The following is a 25,134-nucleotide window of genomic DNA, read 5'->3' as shown; positions in this document are numbered from 1 at the left end:
TGTCATAGCCATTATTAGTGGTGCAATACCGCGGAATTTCGGTCACCAAGTTATGAAACCGCAAGAATCTATTCGCTAACGCCGAAGCAACGGCGGTACTCTCTGTCTGTGATATACTTTCTCCCGAGCAAAGATAAATATCTCGCGCGTATATGCGCGAGAAATACTTTGGCGCGTGTTCCCTTTAAGAGAGTCGACGAGACACCGACCGCGATCGACCCTGTGACTTTCCTGACCGATTAAGGATAAGAGAACGACTTTAACGAGACAGAATAATTGAGAGTTTTTATTTCGAACGAGAGGTCTCTCTCTCTCTCTCTCTCTCTCTCCTCGATTCGTGAAATTTTCAGTCAACTCGTAAGTTAACGTGAAATCCGAGGAGACTCGCAAAACTCTTACCGCGAGCTGCGCAAGGCCGTTTCGAATTCGGGCCAATCGTTTCTCTAGAAAGGAGCGCGACGACGGCCGCAAAGTCGATGGCTTTGGAGCCGTCCTGGCTTGGCACACTTCTCGCTAAGAACTTTTGCAGCAATGTTGTCGGTGTCGAGAGAGTAGACGTATTACCTTGTAACATATCGGCGCGCTCAAAAATATTTATATTTCGGCTCTATTGAATTATCCAAGACGGTGAAACGATAGAACGAATGAGTTTGAAATTTGTAATTTAAGGGTCGCGCGGAGTCTATCGCGTCGCTCGAAACGCCATGCATAGTTCGTAGTCGATAGAGGCCATTGTGCCACTCCAGAATTCCAACGTGAGTCACCGCCACCGCGCCCCGGACCTGGAACGAACGCGTGGCTGACTCAGAACGATCGAGAGGGCTTTATCTACTGCCTAATAAAGTTTGGCCTTAGGACGACGACGAGTTCGAGGGCGAAAATTCGTTCGGTGCCACTCCGATCGCCATAAAAGGGATCGAGGGATGTCAAAACTCGTCCGACTCGTCCGTGCGCTCCGTGTTTCCGAAATACGAGGAGACCCGAAAACGAAATCCTTTTCCGTTCCTTCTACCGTTAGGCCTGTAAGAAGAGCATGAAGCGATCAAATGGGTTATTAATCACTTTTCCAAGATTCCTTTCTCGGCGGAACCGATCGTGGATATATACGGATAATGGTAAAGGGAGAAATTCGATTGGAAAAAAGCTAACGAGACGCGACGTCGAATCTGATATTGGAAATCTCGCGCGTACGTCCTCCTCGTAACGGCATACGAGATTGGCCTAGCTGCTTCGTTAAGGTTAACCGAGCCTTCGCGGTCGTTATCGAGTGTATCGCTCGCTTCCGGTTTACGCGATGATCGCGAGTCGTTCGTTAAAAAATGAACGCTTTTAACGAGCGCGCGTACGTAACGCTTACGCGAGACGTTACGAGCGGTAAACTCTCGGCTCGACGATTCGCGAGCACGAACGAAGGTCGCGAACGTTTGTCGCGACGAACGGAAAGGTTTGCGTTACTCGAATCTTACGTTACTCCCAAGAAGCGTTCGAGAGCTCTCTGGGATAACAGGACGATTTCCCAAATTTTCGTTTCTCCGAGACACTCGGTACGGAGAGGAACTTTCTCTCTCCCTTCGTTAACGTCTTCGCGCTCGCGAGACACCGGGCGCGTTGGCAGGAATCCGAAGCACTTCCGGTTTTTCGCGTCGATCGGTGGCTCGTTAACGCGGATACGAGTGCGCGCTCGACTCGCGGATACCAATGATTAGCATATCCTGCTTCTATCGAGTCGATCGCGTTACGATCGAAGCCAACGCTTATTGTCGTTGCGGCGAGACCACGCGAAGTCGGGTGAAAAAATTCGCGTGCCACTTTTTGCACGTAAAGAGAAAGAAAAAAGAAGAAACGGCGGCGTCGACGATAATTGGACGAACGTGGATCTTCGCGTGGAAATTTCCGACGGGAATCTTTTCGCGGATAAATTTTGTTTAAAGTCGTTTTATTACGTAGACGGGTATATTAGGGACGTTTCGCGAAAAGGTTAAAGGGTCCTCGGTGCCCTACGCCTCTGGTTTTAGGGGCGGCTAGCGAGACGAGCGTGCTAAGAATACCGAGGAGGAGAGAAATGGCCGGGAAGAATGTAAAAGACAATGGAATGTGTCGCGTCGCGCATGCGTGGCTCCGTGGAATGCGGCCCCGTAACGGCACATCCGTTAGCCACGGCGTCTGCCATAAAACGCGGGGCCTTATTGCGCGTCTCTCGCAGTCTCTACCCTTCCGTCCCGCCGCCGCCGCCGCCGCCGCCGCCGCCGCCGCCCCTCCTTCGCTCGCCTTTGCTCCGCGCCGCGCCGCGAATCTTTCCAGCGCCTCCTCTCGTTTGCTTTCGCGATATCGCCGCCGAGGAATGCGCATCAAATATTATAATCGTATCCTTTCTCGTCGAATCGCATTTATTTGATACAATAGGAAGGTGTTGCGCGGCTAAACGATCGCCGTTACGAAAGGGGGACGTCTAACGGGAGGAGAGGGAGGGAGGGAGAGCTCTCCGAAGGGAGCACGAATATGCTTGGAGCACGATATCGGAGCGGATTAAAGCGGGAGAGGAAAGCAGCGCCGAGCAGCGTCGAAAGCTCAGGAATCGAAAGAAGGCGTATCGCCTAGAGTAGAGGAAAAGAGAAGGCGCGCTCGTCCCCACGTCCTTGGATTATCGGAGAGCTCCTTCGTGCGCCCCGATAAAAGTGGTACGGTCGTGTATTACGAAGGACGGCCATCGCGTCCTCGCTTTGCTCTAAGCTATTGCGATCCTATCTAAAAACGATAAGCACCGCGGATGTATCGTCGTAAATTCTTCGAAGGCCGGATTACAACCGGTCGAGCGCGCAAAAATATTGTATATCGCAGCAAATACTCCCGGCGAAGGATACTATTATAAGAGACGAAAGTTAAAGTAGCTTCCGCCGTAAAAATTACCATGCGAGGTTCCGGCAGCGTCGTCCTCGTCGTCAAAAGTTTTAACTTTCGGGGGATTACTTGGAGTTTTAACAGAAACCTTTTACCGTCGCGCGAGGACCGTTTTCCCGATGGGGAAGATCCGAAAGAATTTTTCGAAAGAAAGGAAAATCGATTTCGACGAAATAGCCGTACGCGTCTTCACTCGATCGATCGATCGATCGAACCCAACGCTTCCGTCAGCGGATAGAGACTTTGCTTCCATCGTTTCACGATTTTGCTTCGGAGAGAGACCAAAGACTTCTGTGAAAAAAGGGAAGTAGCTCGCGAACTCTTTCGAGGCAACAATTTTCCGCGACACTTGGTAAAGCGAGCGGCATAAGAAAACGACGTTGTAAGTAATTCGGGCCGTACCCGAGACGGAGGAGGAGTAAGCGAGAGGGTGGGGACTAGCCATTTCCTCGAAAAGTACCATAAACACTTTAAAATGTGTTCACGGAGTTGCTCCGGACATGTAGCGAATGGTAATGGCTGAACTAACGGTGGAATTCCTGGAAACGCTTTGTACTCGCCATCCCCCCCCCCCCCTCCCTCCCTCTCTGCCTTGCGAGCTCGTTCGAGCGTCGTAGCAAACGCCGCGACTTCTCAAGCGGTATCTTAATAAGACGCGAGTACGAGACGCTCGAGTTTCGTCTCGATTACTCTCGACTCGATTTACCTCCGATATCAAATCGAGACCCGTATATCGTCAAAACGATCTAACCGAACGGGAATTTATCTTCGGCCGAATATTCATAAATTTCTGGGTCTCGTTGCTGCCTGGCCAAAGTCGACGCTTTCCCACGGAGAGTTAAAAGGAGAAAGGGAGAGAAAGAATCGAGCATTCAGGGCCGTTGGCTTTAATTTCACCACGAAGAGCATTGTTCAAAGTTCTTCGCTCTCCGCGGTTATTGCTATTCCACGTGCCACGAGGATCGCCGAATGGCGCGAGGCAACGAAAGACGACGATCGATTCGGATGGTACCCTCGTGGGAACGAGATCCTATCGAAGGAAGAAAGATCGGAAGCTGAACTGAATTACGCGTTCAACTAAAGTCTTTTAAACGAAGTTTGTGCCTATTTTGCAGTCGTTTCGGTCGATCGTCGACGTGACTCGTCGACGGTAAAGAGTCGGTAACGTCGGATCGTCTCCATCCGATCCTAGGTTACAATACCGTATCGCAAACCGCTAACTGCTATGCTCGGGAAGCACACGATAGAAGCAACGAAGACTCGAGGAGAGGAGCCGCGCGGAGGAGGGAGAGGACCGAGGAGGAGCATCTGGTTCGCGAAGCGATCCGAGTGCATCGATACGGACTCGTAGAGGAGCGCTCGTGGAGAACATCTTACACATTCCGATCCGTACGAAAGCTCGGCCGTGTTGCGCGCGTCGAGATAAAAAACGAACGATTTGCTTCGCGGTCGATAAAGAGGGAGAGAGAGCGCAAAAAGAGAGAGCTAATTCCCGGAGACGTCGCGCTCTCGAAACGGACCGATAATCGTGAGATAATAAATCACGATTTTGAGAGAGAGCGAGAGGGATGCTCTTGGCGAAGATTAATCGCATTCGTCGTGATTTACGCGAGAGCGAATATGGAAGAACGCTCGAAAAGGAGAAAGAGAAAAATCCCAAAAAGTAGTCCATTCTTGTAAAGGAGGGCGCCTCGGCGGACGAGACGAGAGTTCATCGTCTGATTTTAAAAACGGACCGTCGAAGGAGCTTCTCTCTTCCCGTCTCCCCGAGCTCCGTCGGTCTCTCGAAAACTAGACTCATCGGTAGCATCGACGAAGGAGGAGAAAAGTCCGACAACGAGCGAAAACCGAAGAATTCCAAGAGCGAAATAAAAGGAACGTAATACCGAAACGGGAGGATCGCTGCCCCTGCACGGCGAGAGGGATGAGAGCGCGCAGAGGGAAAGGAGAGAGAGAGAGATCGAACGTTGGACGGACGAGAGCGCGGACGGAGGAGGAACGAGGAGAGGACGAAGAAAAAGGTAGCGGCGGAGGGGAAAGGGACGGGAGGGTGCAGGAAGCTGGTAGGAGCAAGAGGGAGAGGGGTTTCGACTAAGGTAGCGAGAGTGGAATACTGGAATGCGCTCCCAGAGGCCATTTCAGTTCGATGTCCTCCGTTAGCTCTCTCGAGTCTTGCCAGCTCCGAGCATCCTCCGCCGCCTCCATCGCGCCCCACTCCGGCTCCTTCTCGTTTCTTCTCTCGACGCTACGCAGCATCTTTCACCTAGGAGCCTGCCGATCCTCGTCCATTGATTCTCCTCTCCCCTGCTACGTCCAGACGCGCGGCCTATCTTTCTTTCGAGACTCTCCAGCTCCTTGTACTACTTCGGGAACGAGTAGTCCCGAGTAGCAACGACTTTTCTACGGCCCGCTCTCGCGGATTTACCGAGAAGGGAGACAAATTTCGGACGTATTCCTTGGCGATCGCTTTCTTGGATCCTGATCGATTCGAAGCGAAGGAAACGGGAGATCGATCGGAATCGTCGCTTTTGTCGGGATAGAACATTCGTATTCTTTTGAAGTCTACTTCCGCGCGTCGGTTTTCGTTCCGACCTCGCGATACGTCGTCCGAAGAGAAATAAAAAGCATGGGTTGGATGGATACCACCTGGTCTACGCGCAACGTGCGACGCTTTTCTCTCTGGACCAGGGGGCGGACAACGCGTTTACGAATTTCGAAACGCGTCGCGAAGCGCGTAGTCGAGCCATCGAGGCGCCAACGCTCGCTCCTCTTTGCGTCGAGATTCCGCTCGTCACGATAACCAGTTCAACGTTCTTTCGCCGATCGAGAATTCGCATACAATGTTGCTGAGAGGAGATCTTTCTTTTCGTTTCTTCCTTCCTTTTCTCTTTTTTTTCCTCCGTTCGATCGACTGCGTCAAAAGAGAGGAGGAGAAGGAAAAAGCGAAGCGGACGGATAGTTCGAACGAAACGAGGCTTCGCAAAGCCGCTACTCGCTTATCGTTTCCTCGACACGTGTCGCTTCGCAATGTGCGCGCGCGCGCGCGTTCTCTCACTTTTTCTCTCTCTCTCTCTCTCTTCCTTGACGCGACTTATCTCGATGCGAGTATTGTTACCAGCATTGCGAATCGTAGTACGAGCACGGTGGCTATCTCCACGTGCGAATCGTGCCGCTATGCTGACGTTGGCGGACGCGATAAGCTGGAAGTAAAAGGAAAAAAATAACTCGACGTAGTATTTCGCGTGGATGCACGCGCGTGCAAACGACGTAACGTCGCTACGAAACTCTGATATACCGAGAAAACGGTAATATCGCGTTACGAGTGTAGGCGAATCGCCTTATGACTTTGAAAACATATTCGTTGCTCGATTATATAACGCGTACGAATCGATATTTATTAGTAGCGATCCGTGTCGTGCGTCATGGAAAAAAAATTGGCTCGCGTTTGTTCGTTTTTTCTTTAATTTTCGTTCGATCGAACGGGTATGCCGCAACGGAGCGTCGTGAGGAGGAGCCCGGTCAGTACGGTCGTACCGTTTCGGAAATGATTTCGTGCGCGATTAGTCGCTTTAACGGCTCCCGTCAGCCGCGTCTTTAATCGAATTCGTTCGAAGCTTTTGGGAAGGTTTACTCGGTTGAGCTACGGTCGAGCCGGTCCGAGGGATCAATTATCCCACGAGTTTGCCTTTGCGCTTCAGGGCCACTTATAATTTGTCGCTTGGTTCGCGACTACCGAGTCCTTGGACGTCAATAGTTGGACGATTATCGTTTAGCGGGGGCCTCGTGGGACTCGCTACTCGCTGCTTCGCCGTGTTCTCGCAGTTTTTATCGTTCCTTTGATAGAAAGTTGTAATAAACGTATAAAGCTGTGTACGATAACCAGTAAGGGATTACGTATTTGGCAATAATAATAGAATTGGCAACGACGCAGGAAATTACATAAATACGGGCAGAAGGGATGAGAGAGAAATCAGTCGGACGAAGAAGAAATACGAGCGTTGGAGGAACGTACAAAGGTGCCGTTTCGTTCGAGTATAAAAAGGTGCACACCGATAAGCCAACTTGGCAGTGCCGAGTTCAAGGAGGTGGACCAAAGGGTGAACAGCGGAGAACGGGAGAACGAGATACCACTGCTATAATTCTTACCTCGAAGGAAACTTTCTCTCTTCCTCTCTCTTCCGCTCTCGCTCGTAGATTCGTAGATCGTAGATTCCCTTGTCGGGTACAATAACGCGTATGAAATAAAAAAAGCTTTGGCATCGGTGGTGCCGAATATCTCATCCGATCCGATTGGCAAGGCGAACGAAGATAAAACGTTCTATTAAATCCAAACACTTTTTCTCTTCTCCTTTTCCTGGTAGGCGTCAGGAGCGAACGTTACTCCGTTTTCCCAACGGATCTTTCGGTCCATTATTCCTGATGAGTTTCGTTCTCGAAAACGTAGCTTCTCCTTCTCTCTCTCTCTCTCTCTCTCTCTCTCTCTCTCTCTCTGGAGAGCGACGTCTCCGATGTCAAACTCGGTCTCGAATTTTCTCCGAAAAGTAAAAAGAAAGCGTCGAGTACGCGGCTCGTAATCGACGTTGGTCGATTCGTCGAAGACGAGTTCGTACGGTCGGCCAATAAGCGTACTCGAGGCGTAGGGGATCAATGAACGGAGAACAAACATCCGGAGATTAACAGGCAGGATGATTCATGAGTTTATCTCGAAGCCTTGAGAAGTCTGGTTTCGGAAGACCCCTCGAGGAGTAACACCGGCGATTGTCCGAAGTGGACGACGTCGCGTTACACCAAAGAACGGCAACACGAGTCAGCTATGCATCCTTGCATTCCTCTCTCACGCTGCGGCGGCCAGAGCCGGCCCACACACAACTATCAAACATTAGCGGTGGAGCAGAGCGAGGGGAAGGAGGCGGCCACCGCGCTCGTATAAGGCCTGTCTCGCCTTCCTTTGCTCGGCGTACTCTTTCTCTCTCTCTCTCTCTCTCTCTCTCTCTTCCCCTCGGCGCGTTCCGCACCCCATACCGAGCGAACGCTTACGTGCACGAGCTCGCGAGAGCACAGGACCCAGGTTCGCTTCCCTATCTTTCTCTCGCGTGCATCTTCGCCTTCCGAGAAGTCAACGGGAGCAACGAGGAAAGTGCCCGTGCGCTTCTCTCTCCTTCCTTTCCGTTCGTGCCCATCGATCGTATCGCATAGGAAAACTTTCTGCCTCGAATTTAATGTATCTCCCATTTAGAATATTTTTCCCATTTTCTTCGTCTTCCTTTTCTGTCCGTAACGATTTGAGAATGGAAGAAACCGTGCGTACTTTTGCGCGTGCCTTTCACCGTAGAACCGTGGATTCTCTCCGCGGTTTTCCAAGGGTTAAAGATCGCGCCGAGGTCCTCCACAGGACGAACTCGATCCTTCGTTCCAGAAGTGCGACCCTTAAATATCAAGGATCGAACAAAGAGCTTCTCCTATTCGAAAGGACTCCTCCCGCGAATGGTAGACTCTGGTTCTCGAAGAGGAGCAAGAGAGGACCTTTGGTCGAAAGTAAAGGGAACTTTGCGAAGAGGAGAGAGATGGAGTCAATAGCTTTCACGAGTCGAAAGCTCGACCGATGAATATCCGCCAACGTTCCTAATTCCTTCGAAAGGAAAACTTTGTCACGGAAGGCGCGAAATCGTGACAAACCTGAACGGTCTCGATAATAAGAAGCGTAGAAAGCACACGGGCCACCGTGCAACGGAGCATAAAGCTGGCCTACGTGCTGCGATTTGTGCGAAACTCGATAGGAGCTGGTTCGCACGATCTACGAAACTAGATCGGATGTGTATCTCGTTCGGGAGGAATCGCCTGGTGGTCCGTCGAGCAGGCGGCACGCTCGATCGCGGATCGTGCTGTTGCGAGTAAAAGAAGGTGCAGGAGGGCGAGTCTCGCTGATACTTTTCATCGCATCGATACGGATTTCGAAGTAGTTTCTCCCTCGTTTGCGCTATCGAATTCTAATTCTATCTCGATCGATTCTTCGACCGTACTAAGATTCTCCGATCTTCTTCCCCGGCGAGACGAAGAGGTGGCGTTTGGCAATCGAAAGATTTGCGTGACGTAAAGGCCAGGGGAGAAATAAGGGGGGGGGGAGGCAACGACTCGTAGAGAACTACTCCGGAGAGAACTGTGGAATTCTCTGGCTGCCGCTGCTGCACCTTGTCGGCTCGAAGCGCAGGTGCATCCTCCTCCGTCGCTCTCACGAGAGAGCAAGAAAGCGAGCGCATTCCCCTCGCTCTCGCCTCCTCGATCTGTTCTATCTCCGTCTCTTCGGCGCGCGAGCGCAAAGACTTTGAAGCGAATGCCATAGGTGCCGGAGATCGAGTGCTCGCGCGAGCAGAGAGATGGAAGAACGCTGCAAGAGGAGAGGAGGAGCGGGCTGGCGATGCAAGATGCTAAAGAAGGTTAGCCCGAGCTAGCGACCTTCTAAGGCCGCGACGAGCGAACGCTCGCCACTCTCCTCGTCTTTTTCCACTCCTTCCACGAACCAACTCGGTCGGTCGGTCGTATGGTTTCAGCTCGAGCGCCTCTTCGTTCGTTCTCCGCTCGTTCTCCGCTCGAACCGACGACCGCTTCTTATCTCACCGAGCTCCGAGCGTCGACCGTTTAAGGATGAAAACGCGGAAAGCTCCGTTCCGCGATCCTTTTCTTCGATCCGAGCGGTCTTGACCGCCGGGAAACATCGCCCGTGGTTTCGAGACGCGTCATTCTAGAGTGTTGAGATTGGAGATTTGGGCGCTGTTACCGAGACGCGCAAAGCGGGGGAGAGAGACACGTCGGCAAACGTATCGATAATATTCCATTATACGCGTTCCGGACGTACAAGGTGAGCCGGTGTGAAAGGTGTGATTGTAGCGCTTGGATGCATTTTTATTCGCTTCCACGACTTTCAAGAAACATGGGCATATATACGCGTATGCCTACGTATCTCCTATATATAGCGGGTACGTACGTATATCTGGTACCGTATATCCACTCGCTGCGCACGTTCCGGAGATAATGCGAACGACAATGCCAACGATCGGCGAGGCCGAAGAGACGAAACGAACGGTCCTTTCGTAGAAAAGCCGTTCCCCTTTCGCGTTTCCTTTTATCTCGTTTCTCTTCTTTTTTTCCTCCTCCTGCCTACGCAACTCGATCGTAGGTGAAATACTCTTTGGGATTGGTTCGAGGCGAATGCGAACTTTGCGAAAGAAAAAATTTTGCGTTCGATCGGGAAGGAATCGTCGATACGCGTATTTTCCGCGGCTCGAGCGACCTCCTCCGTTGCCGAAATCGAGGGCCGCTCGGTGGGACTCGTTGCGCGATCGATATCGATGTGCGCGAGACGATGAAAGATGGAACGGGAACGCTTTCAAAGGTGAGATTACGCTTTACGTAATCTTCGTCCGACGGTTTCTACGACTCCGCTACGACGCACGAGCGTAATTGGCTCGTCCGAGGACCGAGGTAACAGCTTCGTCATTCGCATCACAGATCGGTACCCGCGTATAACCTCTGGCCAAAGAACTCTTCGATTACCTCGGCTTTTATCGCGATCCAGGGTGCAAAACCGTGGCGTAATTACGAGAACCAAGTCCTCGGGTCGGCGGTAATGGTATTTCCAAATGTTACGATCGTTCGTCCTTGATTCGCCGGGAGAAGGAACTCGTCCTCGAAATTCGTCGATCGTATCGAATTCGTCGTTACGGAAATTCTTACATTTTCCGACGTCACGCGCGGCTCGCGTGTTACGTCGAAAAGGTTGCACGGTCGTTACGCAACGTTCCTTTCGAGGTATCGTTCGCTACAATTCCTTGGTAAGCTATAAACGGCCATCGACGCGACGAGCCTCGACAACTTTATTGCTATCTATAACTATAAAGCATGCTAATGGAATTCTCGAGAAAGAAGAATGGCTCGACTTTGTGAATTCTAATAATATTCGTAATACATATTCAATCGGCGTCGTTCATTGATTCGAGATACGGCCGAAGAGAGATTCCGGCCGGCGAATCTCTCGGCGGTCAGCGCGGCGAACGTTGCGTCGATCGTTTTACGTCCGTTTCGGTATGGACAGTCGGCTGACGCTGCGAACGAGTCTTCGATTTTCGTCAGATCAACGGAGGGAAGGGGGAAGAGAACACGCGCAAAGTGGAAACGTAAACATAAACACAGGACTGCGACGTAATAGGTGAACGAGGAGAACGCGACGCGTCGGTCATATCCGACGGAGGACGGGGGAAGGACGAAGGATCGCGTTCCTCGCGAATCATCGAATATCGAGCGTAGTCGACTCGTTGAGCATCCTCGAGAGCATCCCGGTCGCGTTGCGAGATAGTGCCGCTCCTAGCTATGCGCCGCATTCTCGGAATACCGAGCGCTCCGCTAGAAGCGCACGCTCCGCTTCTCCTCGGAGCAAAAGCGCGGCTATTCTCGCGCACGAGCGAGGAGTCATCGATGACGAAATCGCGAATGCCTCGTCGAAAGACGATAGAACCGCGCAAAACGGCGAAACCGTTTGGTCTACGATCGAAACGAGCCTTCTTCCTTCGAGACACGCCTCGGCGGACGCTTCCTTGGAATAATAATATTTCTGCCGTAGTCGTCGACGCGACACGATTTTCCAGCTTAGAAAACGGATCGAGAGCGGCCTTCTTCCTAAGGTCGCCTTCTTTTCTCGACTATGCGAGTAAACACAGCGAAAAGCGCGCGCAACCGTTCTATCGTTATTTACGCGCGAATCGACTGACCGTCTCAGTCGCGATCCTCGGTCCTATCGTAGAATCCTTTCGTTCGAAGCATGTTCGCTGGATCGCGTTAAGAGACTCTCCGGAAAGTTGTTTTAATCTCCGGGCGGACGACTTCAACGAAGATTTTCGTGTCGTTTCTGTTCCTTTGAAGCGACTTTCAAACGCTGCGAGATCACGATAAATAAACAACGTCTAATTAACGAAGAAAGAGGGAAAACGTTTCGCCGTTCGCGAAAACTGCCTCGGATTCTGGCGATGTATTTATTTTCTACCCCCCCCCCCCCCCCGATACATCGCGCCATAAATATCGTGTGACGCGAACGTACTGCCGTTTTTCTTATTTTTCTTTTCTTTTTTCTTCTCTCTCTTTCCTTATTCCTTTTCCTAGAAGCGAGGAGGAAGGTTCGCGTCTCAAAATAGATCTCTTTAGCCTTATTACGCGACCTTTAAATTATGTAAACGTTTGCGCGCGCGATCTGTATGGCCCAGGGAGAAGAAGGCGCTGTAAAAAGCGATTAACGCGAGACGGCCGACCGCGCGTAAGCGTTTCCTCGATCTCGAATCGATCGTCTTGTTCTCCGATATAAATCTTAAAAATGTCGCGCGTAGTAGAGTGATTAACGGGGAAATAAATATTTTTCTCGTCGCGGAATTCACTCGAGAGAGCGGACTTTTGAAATTTCCTATGGCTGTTTCGCGTCGCCATCGCGACGACAATTTCTACGCAGAGGTAGGAGAAAAAACTTAGTGGGGATCACCGAGTGACGTATATCGTGCTCGTAGAACGTGCTCGTATATCGACGATGGCCGTTCGTCGTGTACACTCGCACGCCCACGATATCGAGTATCTTTCGATTATCAGCAAAAACGACGGGAATTCAAAGTACATACGTATATACCAACGTCACTGGAAAGGTGAAACCGTGTCTTTTCTCTCTCTCTCTCTCTCCCTAACGCGGCAACGCGCTTAGGTCGAAGAAACGAGCGTCCTCGTTTGGAGGGTATACATTAAGAAAATAGAAAACGCGATCGGCATCGCTCAAAGATAAGACTAATTACCGCAGTTGCGTTCGTTTAAACGCACGAGTGTAACCGTTCGAGTCGACCGTTCGAAAAAAGTTCTTTTTCTTATCGCTCTGCGCTTCCTACTACCTCGTCTCTTTTCTTTCCGACGATAGCCTCGGGGACTGTGACAGGTGAAATCTCCGGCGATTAGAGTCGTTGATAAGCAAAAGCATCTCGCTTTCATAGATTATCCGCGGTCTAGTACGCTACCGGATGGAGAAAAAGGCGGAAGGAACGATCGTATTCCGACTCTTCGGCGAGATACGTAGGAGAAAAGGGCGCGTGTAAGCGAAAAGGTAAGAAAAATAATATCGGTGGTGTAACGAGAGGAATGGCGAGGATCCTCCCGAAGGAATATCGCTGTCTCAGCGACGTATCGGCGCGCGTGCGCCACTGAAAGAGATCACCGAGATTGTTTCTATAGCACGTATAAAGTTGCAAGTATTTCTGCTCGATGGGACACGATTTGTTTTTGAGCGTTCTCGAATCCACGCGCGACTTCCTACTACGTCGTATTACGTAGAATACCTAACCTTTTCTGAATTCGCTTTTACGCGAGAACATCGGTAAGCGCCGACGGAGTGTTTACTCGTTGCGTAAGGGAAATGCTGGTGGAAAAGGCACGACGTAGCTATTACGACGATATCGTGGATTATCTTACACGATAGTTCGGTCGTCGTTTAAAAACAAGACGATGTTATTATTTACTCGTCGGTCGTTCGCGACAAACAGTAAAAACTCGACGAAAGCCGCTGGATGGAAGGAGAAGGAGCGTCGTCCAGGAGGTGCGATCCTCGTTTATTCGTGGCAATTAGCGAACGACCGACGGGTGCACGCGTACTCGCCTAAGTGCGAAAAAGTGTGCAACGAAGGCAGGGCCGCGCGTACTAATTACCACTAAGCAAACGAAGCCAGCCGGCTGTACTCGCGACTCTACGTACGTAGGTACGCGCATACGTAGCGGATATTTACGTGCTTACGTACGAGCGCGAGTATGCGCGCGTACGTCCTCGCGAGCACCATCGCTCGGCTAACGCTTTCGAACGAAGGATGCGTCGAGGCCGTTGCAAAATAGAACGAATGCTCGTTGGATGGCCGACTTATTTTTTATCGAAACAAGTGAGACGCATTTCTCGCCAACTCGTTTCTCAATAGGATAGCGTATAGACCTTTTTTCCTGCGACGACAGGATTGGCTTCCTCCAGTGAAATAAACGATCGAAGGAAAGTCCGTAATTCGCGATGGCAAGGGCGTATCTCGAGGACGAAGGAAGGAGCGAACGTTTTAATAACGGTGACGCGTCCGGCCGCTTTCCTGCGAACGCGCGTAAAGTCTTTCGGGGAATTTCTGTGACGCGTGCGCGTTTATCTGATCCAGTTTAACGAGCTTCGAGAAAAAGCTTCGAGGAAACAGAAAGAAAGACGGAAAAGCGGAGTAGCGACTCGAAACGTGGCGATCTACGACGTGCGACATGGTCTTTCGTCGCTCGTCAATGGAAAGCGGCGTACCGTAGAAACTATTCCTAGTTCGCCTATCAATTACTCCGAGAAACTCGTACTCGAGCGCGAGCGTACGCAGCGGTATTCGCGTAACCGGCCGCGACCGGAGGTGCCGTTAATGCGCGTAGGCAGCGGCAGTCAGGTAGGTAGGTAGGTAGGTAGGTAGGTAGGTAGGTAGGTAGGTAGGTAGGTAGTAGTCGTTCGGAAATGAATGAACGAACGAACCAACGTCCTGCTGGCCGTAGTCTAACAATAAGTTTGAAAAATGACGTGAAGCGTGCAGACCGTCGAAAGGAACGCTCCGTTAGGCGTTTAACGAGCTCGTATTATCGTCGTCGGAGAGGACGCGAACGGCGCGTCGACGGCTGTCGTTCGCCCGACGATCGCCTTGCTTTCGTAACGCAGGTATCGCCGCTGACGCACGTACACGTACGAAATATTTCTCATTGTTTTCTCCGTCCTTTCGGTGCAAATACATACGCGTTGCGTCAGCGCATCGCCATGACGCACGTCGGTTTATCGTATTGCGACCAAGAGAAGATACTCCGACGTGCGTATAAAAAACAGGACGTATTACGCCTAACTCATTTTTCTAGCTGTCGACCAATATTTATCCGCGATCGAATCGTCATTTGCGAAGAACTTTTTTTAAAATATCTACAAGATCCAGGTTGGGAAAACCATTAAAGGTACACCGTAGAAGGATATCGGCGTAAGGATATTGGGCGTAAAAGGATCGACTTACTAACACGTTTCGACTTGGATCGATATATATTTTTTCTCTTTTCATTCGCGCGATCTCGTACGAATCGTTTTTTTCCAGACGAAGCGAGAACGGATTCGCGACGGGACTTTTCCCTTCCCCCACCCTTTGTGCCGTGCTCGATCGTTGGCCTCGAATAACTGTCCGAGAATGCCGAGAAAGGCCCGCGAGGTATTCCGTGCGAGCGGCGGGAGCAATGCGGAGTCTGCACTCGCTAATTATTTGCCCTGCGTCGTTGCGACGTCGCGTGGGCCGTCGTCGTCGTCGTCGTCGTCGTCGTCGAAAGCGGATTAAAGACACCAACCGGCCTCTCAAAGGGTTCCAAACATAAGAGGAGAGCGTCTCTTTGACGCTTTTAGTCGAAGCCTTCGTAGGCACGGTAAAACGTTGGTCCGAGGAAAGGTAATATTCTCGATCACGCGAGAAGAAACGAGAATTATCGCTCGTTTATTAGGAAGAAACTTGCGTGCCGCGACAAAGTTCCGGTAGGCACCAACCACGCCTACGACTACTCGGGGGTGAGAGAGGGAGAGATCGACTACGCGGCGACTCGGCCGCGACGAGTCGAGGAAAAAAGCTCGGGTCGTCGATAGACGCCAGCTCTCTTGGGTTTGTCGTATACCACGGGACCAGATCTTGGGGTTGGAAAAAGGGAAGAAACAAAGGCGAGCGAGAAACTGGCGAGGAATAAAATCGAGAAAGAGAAGGTTGAGAGGGAGGAAGAAAAGTTGGAAATCACGTGGGACGGAGGCGACTCACCCTCGGTGTCTGCGACTAAGATTTCAATAAGAGTAGCGTAACGAGGTTGATTTGTCTACGTACGAGAAACCGCCGTGCCCGCACGAACGTGTGTGTTATTTATCTGGAACGATCGTGCGACAGAAATGTTCCTACCGGATGTGGCTTACGGACTCTCTGTACTCTCCCGCCCGTCCGACTGTCACCGGTTCTATACCGGTTCCCACATGGACCTTGTTGCGCGCTCTTGACGCGTACGTACGGCCAGATGACGCGACGAGAGGAAAATACGAGAACGGCTTCGGGAATGCGACTAAGGAAGCGGACCTTTTTCATCGACGATAAAGATAAGCTCCGATTCGATCGCTTAACTTTAAATACGACCGATTCGGGGTTCAAACCTTTGAGATCTCGCTTCGAGATCTTTAATCGATATGGCTGTCACGCTAGCGGCGGACGTAGCTCTTCCATTCGGCTCGTCCCTTTCCGAGAAAAGATCTAGAGGAAATTTCATCGTCGAATCTCGAAGCATGTGTTATCGCTTTATTAGGTATTGGAGAGCGCGGAGCACGCGCGTATAAGGAACCCTTGTCACGTTTCCTTCGACCTTGCCTAGGTCCCAAGCGCGAAGAACCGATACTCGACGACGAATTGGATCTTTCCGTCTCGTGTTCGGAACGGTCGTCGACGATTCCTGATGCTTTTAATTTAACGAGCTCTGCCACTTGCGTCGGCGGCCTGCGAACGTAGCTCGGAATTCCACTCGAAGGCGGTACGTTCGACGAATGGACATACGGGGAGGATCGAGGATCCTTGGAAATTTATCAACAATTTATCTCGTCCGTTGGAATTTCTCTCTTATATTCAAATTTCACTCGAATCCGATGGTTCCCGCTTCGAGGGGATCCCTGACCTTTGTTATTTCTCTTCCGCGATCGAGTCTATGTAAAAATTTCATTGGTACGATCGAAACGATTCCACCTAAACTCTTTTCGGTATTCCGGTTTGGCGAGTGACGAGCGAGCAGTGGCAACGGTCTGGAGGGTACTACGGAGTCCATCCGGCTGAAAGTTACTCGGATACCTGTTGAACGTACACAAGATGTATCGGTCCGCGCTTTCGCAACTTTCGCGAGTCAATTGATTTCTAAATTAATTATCGCTGTCGGTCGATTTCGACGGACGACCGCCGGCGGCTCTTTCACGGTGTTTATGTCGCGATATTCGGGCGCTCACCTACGTACCTCTTTGCGTCGAGCAGTGCGACGCGAGGCGACGCGACGCGACGAGTTACGTCACGCAGGAGCCTTCGGCCTCCAGGTCGTGAACCCCTCAAGAGATGACGGAAATAACCGACCTAACTCTCTTAGCACCGCGAGACTAGCTCGAGAGATATACCCGCGATGCTATCTTTACTCTTTTTCCCCTCCACTGCTCGTGACGGACCAACGAATACGTTAAGGCTCGTTCACACGAGACACCGGCCAAGCCCGTGATGCGCCTCAGGATCGTCGGGAAGTAAGTAACTTGAACGGGGACGCGTTCCTCCGAGACCTCCTAACTCTTCGCGAAACGTGCCGCCGCCCGAGCAAGAATCAGACGCAAGCTAGACGCGTCGGCGGATCGACGGATACGGACGCGTTATATCGGTCATCGGACGGATGTGAGGATCGCTTTTCGGTACTTGTCCCGACTATGTTTACGTCGTTTCGTCTTCGTTCTAGCGTCGAACTGGATTTATCCGGCAGCCGGTGCAGCGGCTACCGCTATGCTCGCGACACCTTACTCGACTTGGCAAGGCGACTTTTCCTAAGGTAAATATAGCGACCGATCTCGGTACACTCACGCTCCTCGGCAGCCGAGTGCGACGGGAACCCACGTAGGCACATAAATACATATACGAGCGCGTACGTGCGTAGACCTCTTCAACACCCGAATCATTCCGTATCCGTAATTCGCATTCTGACGCGTCGACGCGCGTCACCGTTTCCCCAAGGTTCGCGACGATTTTCATCGGGCCCCGATGAAGAAGCTCTCGACCGACGGCGGGAAGAGTATACGCGCGACGGGACATCCTTCCGCCGTACGATACGACCAACGACAAAGCAAAAAGGGTTAACCTTTTTCTTCTTTGTCGATCGTTACCAGGGACTACGGTTAGCCCCTACTTATTATATGGTCTATTTATCATAAGATCGTTTTAAAGAAATTAAGCATGGGCTTACTTACCCTCGTGAGTTCTTCCTTCCGGGTGGGGTCGCGGCGCTTTGACCGAACGATCCTACCGCTAACCGATGCGGTTAAAGCGCAGCTTCTAACCGCCCTCTCCTTCTTCTTCCATTTTACGGAAGACTCTTTGAGTCTGCAACGTCTCTCCTCTGCATGAATCGTAGTCGCGTTATTGGATCAAACGCGTAACTACGTACTCGTTCGCTTTCTATTCTCCCGATAACGATTTTACGAGCCTCGAAGAACGAGCGATTGCCAACAAACAACGTTCGTCAGCTGTTAGCGCGCGCGCTCGATCTACGACGTCATAGGCGACGACGAAATCGGTCGTCGCGTGGCGAAAACACGACGTCAGGTAATATCGCTTCTATCGCGATACGCTGTTGCGCCAAATGCATATATGAGCTTTTCGCGTCGAAGCCGACGGCGATGCATTTGCCTTTCGCAACGCATCGCGTTCCCAGGCTTCAGTTCTTACGTAGTTGAACGTAACGAGCCGGTTATTTCGCGATTAAACGCTATCGCCCGTTTTCGTCCTAACGAAAGAGGCGCCACGATCGTCTACGTCGATCGTCAAGCGATTCGTTTTTTTTTCTCTTTGCTCATTCACGAGCGAGCGTATCATTTTTCGAGTATCATTCCTCTTGTTGTTTGCGACGATTCTGGATAAACGCGAAGACTCGCGCGGTGCTATACTGAGGAAAGGAGAAAAAAAGAAAGGGAGAGCGCATGATCGCGGTCGTTCCACGCGATTCTTTCGCCGAACCGCGCGCGAGACGCCGCCTCTGTGCCGTGCGATCTTTTCTTTCGAGTCTCGCGCGAGAACAGCCTCGCGAAAATGTTAACGATCCCACGGATTTCGGAGAAACTTTCGTTAGATCGATGATTCCTTTGATCCATGTACTCGAAGAAGTGCCAACGTTGTTCCTTCTCCCTGATGACTAAGACGCGCCGATTGTTCTCGGTGAGTGCGTTTTTTTTTTTCCTTAATAAAAATTGAATAAAGGAGTCGCGCGTCGTACTTCCTCCAAGATGGAACGTGCTTCTCTTCGCGAGCTCTTTGTTTAACCGAGGAATAACGTGTAAAAGGTAGCTCCTTGCCAAAAGCATCGGCTCGCTAGCGAGGACGCACGTGCGCGCAGTCGTTCAGAAATTATATCGAAACACCGACGTTTTCCGGCTTTGCAAATACAGACGGATGTGTCTTTTCAGGTGTACGTGTACAAACGGCGTACATATGTGCGTGCGATTCTCGTCTCGTCTCGTCTCGTCTCGTCTCGTCTCGTCCGTCTCGTTCATTCACACCTTTTTCACAGCGCGTATCCATCGAGTGCGCTCGTACGTCGTACGATCGAAACGTGCGCACGCGTTTAAGAAGCGACGTTATGCGCGTCCCTTCGATGACGCCCAATATATCTCCCTTTTCGATCACGACGCGACGTTCGGGAAGCGGAACGACGAAGCCGTTGCGTGCGTTTAATAATTATCCGTTTCATTTTTCTATTCTCTTTTATTCTTACCACAGTTACGTCGCACCGTTCGTTCGACCAAGGATCGTCCTTGCTCCTTTGCTCGATGTCTGCGCAAAGAGATTTCCCGGAAGGGAATTTCGAGATCGATTCGTGAAAGGAGGAGAAACTTTAACGAGAAGTATCATGGCTCGCGCGCAGTAAACGATAGAATGCCGCGAACTCTCTTACGGCGGATTACGATAACGCGTTATCGGAAACGCGTAGGGTGGTAGAAACAATGGGTGCGTGATTAATTACTTGGAAAGTACTAGAAAGGCAAAAGTGATGGATGTTGTTCTCCGACGAGAGAGAAAGAGAGACGACGCAGCCGGCGCATACGTGCGCCAAAGTATCCGTGTTCCTTCTTCTCCATCGTTGCAATAAACGCGATTGTTCTTTCTGCTCTCCAACACTTTCAACGAGTCACGCTCGATAATTTTTACGTATGACGCATTAAACATTGTCTACGTTGTAACTTTTCATTCTCTCTCTTTTACGCCGTTGAATACTCAAAGATGACTAAAAAGATTTTCTAAGAAAGCTTAGTCTTTGTATTTTTCTTTCTTTTCGAAAGACTCTTGAAACGTTCTCCGTGTTCTTTCCAGAAGAAAGAGACGGAGAAAGCTAGAGATTACGATAGGACGTTGCTTCCTCGTCCCTAGTCTTTTGTTCGTTCGTAGTCATTGATTTTGGAGAATTCCAATAAATAAGACGGATCGGCTCGAAGCCGCGCAACCGATACGTGATTACGATCTCGTCGTATAATCTACGATCGCGATTTAACATACAATGACTCGAATTGGAAAGAACGCGAGCTGCTTGCCTTTCCATATCGACTTCTTTATCGATCGCACGCGTGCAATCGCCATAAGCGAGCCGCGCGAGCGATGGCGGCGGCGGCCCATGCGATCCGAGAGGGAATCCAATCAATGAACGAAACACGAGGCTCCCTTTCGAAACTGGATTCTCCGATTATCTTTCCTCAAACGGGTTATCGTCGTCCTACTAATAGCGCTGCGAGAGAGAGAGAGATAAAGATCCGCGGGTACGTGGTGTACCTACCGTAATACGCCGTTTGTGCTTTATGACTTTATGTACGAGTAGCGTTAGAAACGAGTTGAATTTTCACCGGTATGCAAAGTGTATCCACGAAAACCGTTTCGAGCGCACCGACGCCACACCGTACTCTCTTTTCTTTCTTCTTTCTTTTTTATCCCCAGGCACACAATTTCAACGACTGCAACCGCGGTTTTATTATTAACGCCGCGGAAGGTAGACGAGAAGAGTCCGAGCTTGTGTATAAAAAAGGGGAAAAAAGTGGAAAAACGGGAGGAAAAGTGGAGGAAATAAAAGAAAAAAATAGTAGAATGTCACCGTGATTCTTTATTGTCTTCATTATTTATCTTCATAACCGAGCGTAGTTCGTTTATGAGCGACATAAACGCGGTACGCTCGAGACCGAGCATCCTTCAATTTCTCTTTGAAAGGGAGAGATAGGTGGACCGCTGCTCGCTTACATCGACGATTGAGGTAAGGAGAAAGGAGAGAGAAAAAATAAGAGAGACGGTTTTATATTTCTTTCCGTCGATCCGGACGCACTTGTACGTACATCCATGAATATGCGTGTGTGTGTGTGTATATATATATGTATATATGTATATATACGCACATATATATATAGCCATTATAGGTTACTTTAGGTTGCAAAGCGAGTCACTCGTCGAGTGTCGCGCTACTATGCGCGTTACTATACGCGTTTATATTGTAATATCGCACGTGAATAAACATCGACAAGAAGAGGAGGTCGGACGACCCGCGAAGAAATGAAAATATTCCGTAAATACTCGGCTCCCTGCAGACAATTAACGCGATTACGGCAAACAGGCTTCTTTTGCAACGATCGCTCTACCATATTTTATCGTACCAACATTCGCGCTCGTCGTTCCAAGAGAATTCGGAAATGCGAAAAAGACGTTTGAAAATTGAAAAATCATGACGTCGCTATGTGTTACGCTAATTAACGTAATCGTAGACTTTGAGCGGCATTAATAAATCATTAAGTCTCTGCCTCGTAATGCAAATTTGACGAAGACTTTAGCCATCGTCCGGATACTCTTCCCCCCCCCCCCTTCCTCTCTTTTTTTCGCTATTCTCGTAATCAACGACGAAGATGACGGAGCTGTAATGCATTAATTATCTCTCGTGAAAAAGAACCAAATCTTCCTCGTCTACGCGAAATAAACGCTGGTAAATAAAACGGTCTCGAATCAATGTGTTACATCCTTATTGTATTTTTATTGAAATCAGTTACATAAGTCGCGCTTTCATTTAAATGAACGATTACGCGCAAACGAATGACGCGTGGGGAAAGTAAACACGTAGTTAATGCGACGCGATAGCGAGTTCTTTGATTAATTTCACCTTGGCCATTGGCAAATACGCAGAGAGCGAGTCATATTAAAGACGCTATGGTCAAATTTTCTCCGTTTATTCGAAGTATACAATGTCTGTGTATGCGCGCGCGTATTAGCGAGTCATTGAGAATTGACGCAGATAATTATTTTAGGGAAGAACGACGAATACAAATAAACATTTGCGCATCGCATCGTACACTCGATATAAATGATACAAAGAAATGATCGTACTTACTTGGCCGATCCTTTAGGATTTTTGTCGATCGAAAAACGTTCTCTCTCCAAGTCCGTCTCCTTTCTTTCGTTCTTTATTTTCGTTTTACTCGAGACATAATTTCGATAGCGAGTCTGGCCTTTCCCAAAAGTATTTGTTCTCCTTTGATTTATGAGTCTCGTCGAAAAGACGCGCAAAAGCGTATACGAGCCGCTTCCAAAATATTCTTCGTCGCGTTTTATTTTGAGAACTCTACGACGCTTTTGGTATACTTAGAGTGGCACTTTTAGAAACGAAATTCCACTATTAATAGTTCTCGCATGAGATCGTTGAATCTATTCGATGCGAAGGGAAGAGAGTTCGCCAGACGACGAGTATTTCTTTATTACTTATATATTTATTAAAATAGATCGTTACACATATATCGTATACATGGTACGTTAAAGGTCTTGCCAATAAAATCGTTGCTCCGTAAAGCGTAACTAGATCACCGAGCGCATCCCAAAAGTTACCATGAAATTTTCAAGGCGTACGGACAGAGCGCGACTGAAATGCGTGGAAAAATAATTCTTTCGAAGAGCATCCCCGCGAAGCGCTATAAAGGAGCTCGCTTCGCATTACCGTAAATTGTCGTGCACGATAATGATGTGCGGTGATTTTTTTAGCAAATATTTTTCTTCGATATAAATTACGACATATTTGCTCATTTTGCGGCCTGCCGTCCTATAAATATTTTAAAACAGGTGCATAAATGTTTGCAGAAGCAACAACTCGAGAGACGTTACGGTTACGTTCGCGTCGTGTTTCGCGTCCGAGTGAAAAAAGAGCGTGTCCGTGAAATCACAAATTTTAAAGGGTAATGTAGAGAGATCGAAAATAATCGTCGTACGTAAAAGTTCTCCGAGTTTGAATCTTTCCAGCTTGTCGGTCGGGCAGGTGCGATCGCGGAAGACGGATCGCCATTTCGCCCGATCGATCGTTCACACGTGAATTTCCAAGTTTATTGTTGCCAACCGATTTACTAACGCATAAAGCAGTCGACGCTTTCTCTCTCGCGCGCGCGCGCTTCCTCGCCCAGATAAGAAAACAGCCCGAATACGCGCGCGAGAGAGGAGAAAAAATATTTTCGTTCTACGGACAACAGTCTCCGACGGTACGAAGCGATCGAAATATTTGTTCGTAGATTTTGAAATAAATCGGGCGAGATATTCAAAAGCGATATTTTGAAGCGACGACGTGGAGAAAGGGAGAAGATCTCGAAATAGGTCAAGCATTCGTCGTTATCCGGTGACCCCTCCCCTATCGATCACGACAACGTATACCTGTTTACGACAACAACTCTCTTCCCGACCTTGCTTCGAACTCGTCTTCTACCTTCTCTCGCGTTCCTTCCGAAAACACGGACGACTACACAACGGAGAGAGTCGGACGAGGAGGGGAAGAGAGAGGGGGTGGGGGGAGATAGACAGAGAGACAGTCGTCGTAAAGCCCGAGTCGGTCGAACCGAAAGTTCGAACCGTTTCGAGTAGATTCTAAAAGGTAAAGGAAAATTACACGTCCCTTTGTCCGAACGATAGACAATACGTAGGCTGCTTTCCGTATTCAAAGACACGACCGGCGAAACTTTCCGAGTGCGGAAGATGTGGGTTTTCATCGAGTTACCGATCGAGCAATTCCAACGACGAATACAAATCGAGGGAGGACTCCCTGGGCGCACCTGTCCCTCCTGTCCGCCCGACCGATGGACGAAAGAAGAGACTCCAGGGAGGTAACGTGAGAGAGGGTGGATCCCGTCGCGGAGGAAATCGCGCGAGTATATCCAGGACGCATTCATCAAAAGACGCCCTTTCGTTTCCTGTTTTTCTTTCCTTCGCACGTCGCTGACCACTCAGGGAGCTTCCTTTCCGATTTCGATATCTACGATTGATCGATGAAACGCTAATACGTCCCGGCACATCAACGTACGTTCCTATTCGACCTAGGTGGAAGCGCGATATAACGGCACGTGCCAAATGCTTTTTCACCTATCTTCGATCGCCACTCTCTTATCGTCGACGTGTGCGAGCTTTCCTGGTCGGTGGCGATATACATCGCCCCTTAAGTGGATACTTCATTTTCGTGCTGCGCCGTATACGAATCAGGAAATGAAAAATGGACTCGTACCTTCGTATGCGATTCCTATTCATGGGAGGAGAAACCGAGCATCGACCTTTGCACCTTTCTATATTTGTTTCAACGAGGCGAATCAGGGCCTGCCAAATTTTCCTTGGCAGAGGAGAGAGAGTAAACGAATCACCGATGTCGTCGTCGAGCTCGAGAAATCGAAACGAGTCGAGAGCAGTCGATGTAGCGAACGTTTCGCTGCCAGTTGCGTTTCGGCGTCTCTCGGATCGTTTCTTCCTCCGTTTGACTTCGTTTTAATCCGTTTTCTTCTCGTGCCTTTCGTTTCCGTGTATTTCGCGCCTGAATTGGCAAAATGTGGGTCAGGAGTTTTCGGTCGCGCAAAGATTTTCCGAAACGACGGGACGAGCGACCTATAAATAGAATTTTAATGACGAGTTTAATTTATGACCCTCGTTCCGCTTCGAAGTGCAGTTTTGTTAGAGAACGAAATTAAGTCCAGAGACCCGAAGAAATGCGTTTAGAAGGTTGGAGGAGAGTGCGTTTATTGGATAACGGTAAATCGAGCTCGCCCAGCTTCTCTCTCTCTCTCTCTCTCTCTTTCTCCCCCCTTTGTCTCTCTGTTCGCGTAGAGTCGCAAAAGATTTCTGCGAGTCGTAGCGGCGCGATCTCGTTCCAAATTGACCATTTCCATTCCAGAACGAAGCGTCTAACGTCGTTGAAAATGTTTCCATCGAGAAAGGTCGAACTAGCGATTCGGGATTGACAAAACACTATCGTTGAACGGGACGAAAGGAAGAGAGGGAGAGAGAGAGACGGAATAGGAAGGAAGAGCGACTTTCGATCATAATTATTAACGATTTCATAATACATGCTAGCCTTATACCGTCGAAAGCTTCGTATCGTTACGTTTTGTTTTGT

At 49.7% G+C, this 25,134-nt stretch overlaps 1 protein-coding gene across 6 annotated transcripts in view; it reads left to right on the top strand.

Annotated features, from left to right (window-relative positions):
* Window positions 1-25,134, top strand: part of LOC127068913 (3-phosphoinositide-dependent protein kinase 1) — a 148,851-nt gene that overhangs the window by 109,371 nt on the left and 14,346 nt on the right. The window contains exon 1 of one of the 6 annotated variants that reach the window (XM_051005361.1): window positions 18,506-18,917. The exons of 4 other annotated variants lie outside the window; for them this stretch is intronic. In XM_051005361.1, the coding sequence (XP_050861318.1) occupies window positions 18,852-18,917 (66 nt within the window). In that variant the 5' untranslated portion in view covers window positions 18,506-18,851. Of the gene's footprint in view, window positions 1-18,505; window positions 18,918-21,134; window positions 24,771-25,134 lie in introns of those variants that run through there. One more of the 6 variants, XM_051005634.1, reaches the window with a different exon arrangement.

This window comes from Vespula vulgaris, chromosome 1, assembly GCF_905475345.1.
Source record: "Vespula vulgaris chromosome 1, iyVesVulg1.1, whole genome shotgun sequence".
In the NCBI taxonomy this organism is placed as follows: Eukaryota; Metazoa; Arthropoda; class Insecta; order Hymenoptera; family Vespidae; genus Vespula; species Vespula vulgaris.
The sequence above is the reverse complement of the archived record's forward strand: the minus strand, read 5'-3'. Positions and strand labels throughout refer to the sequence as shown.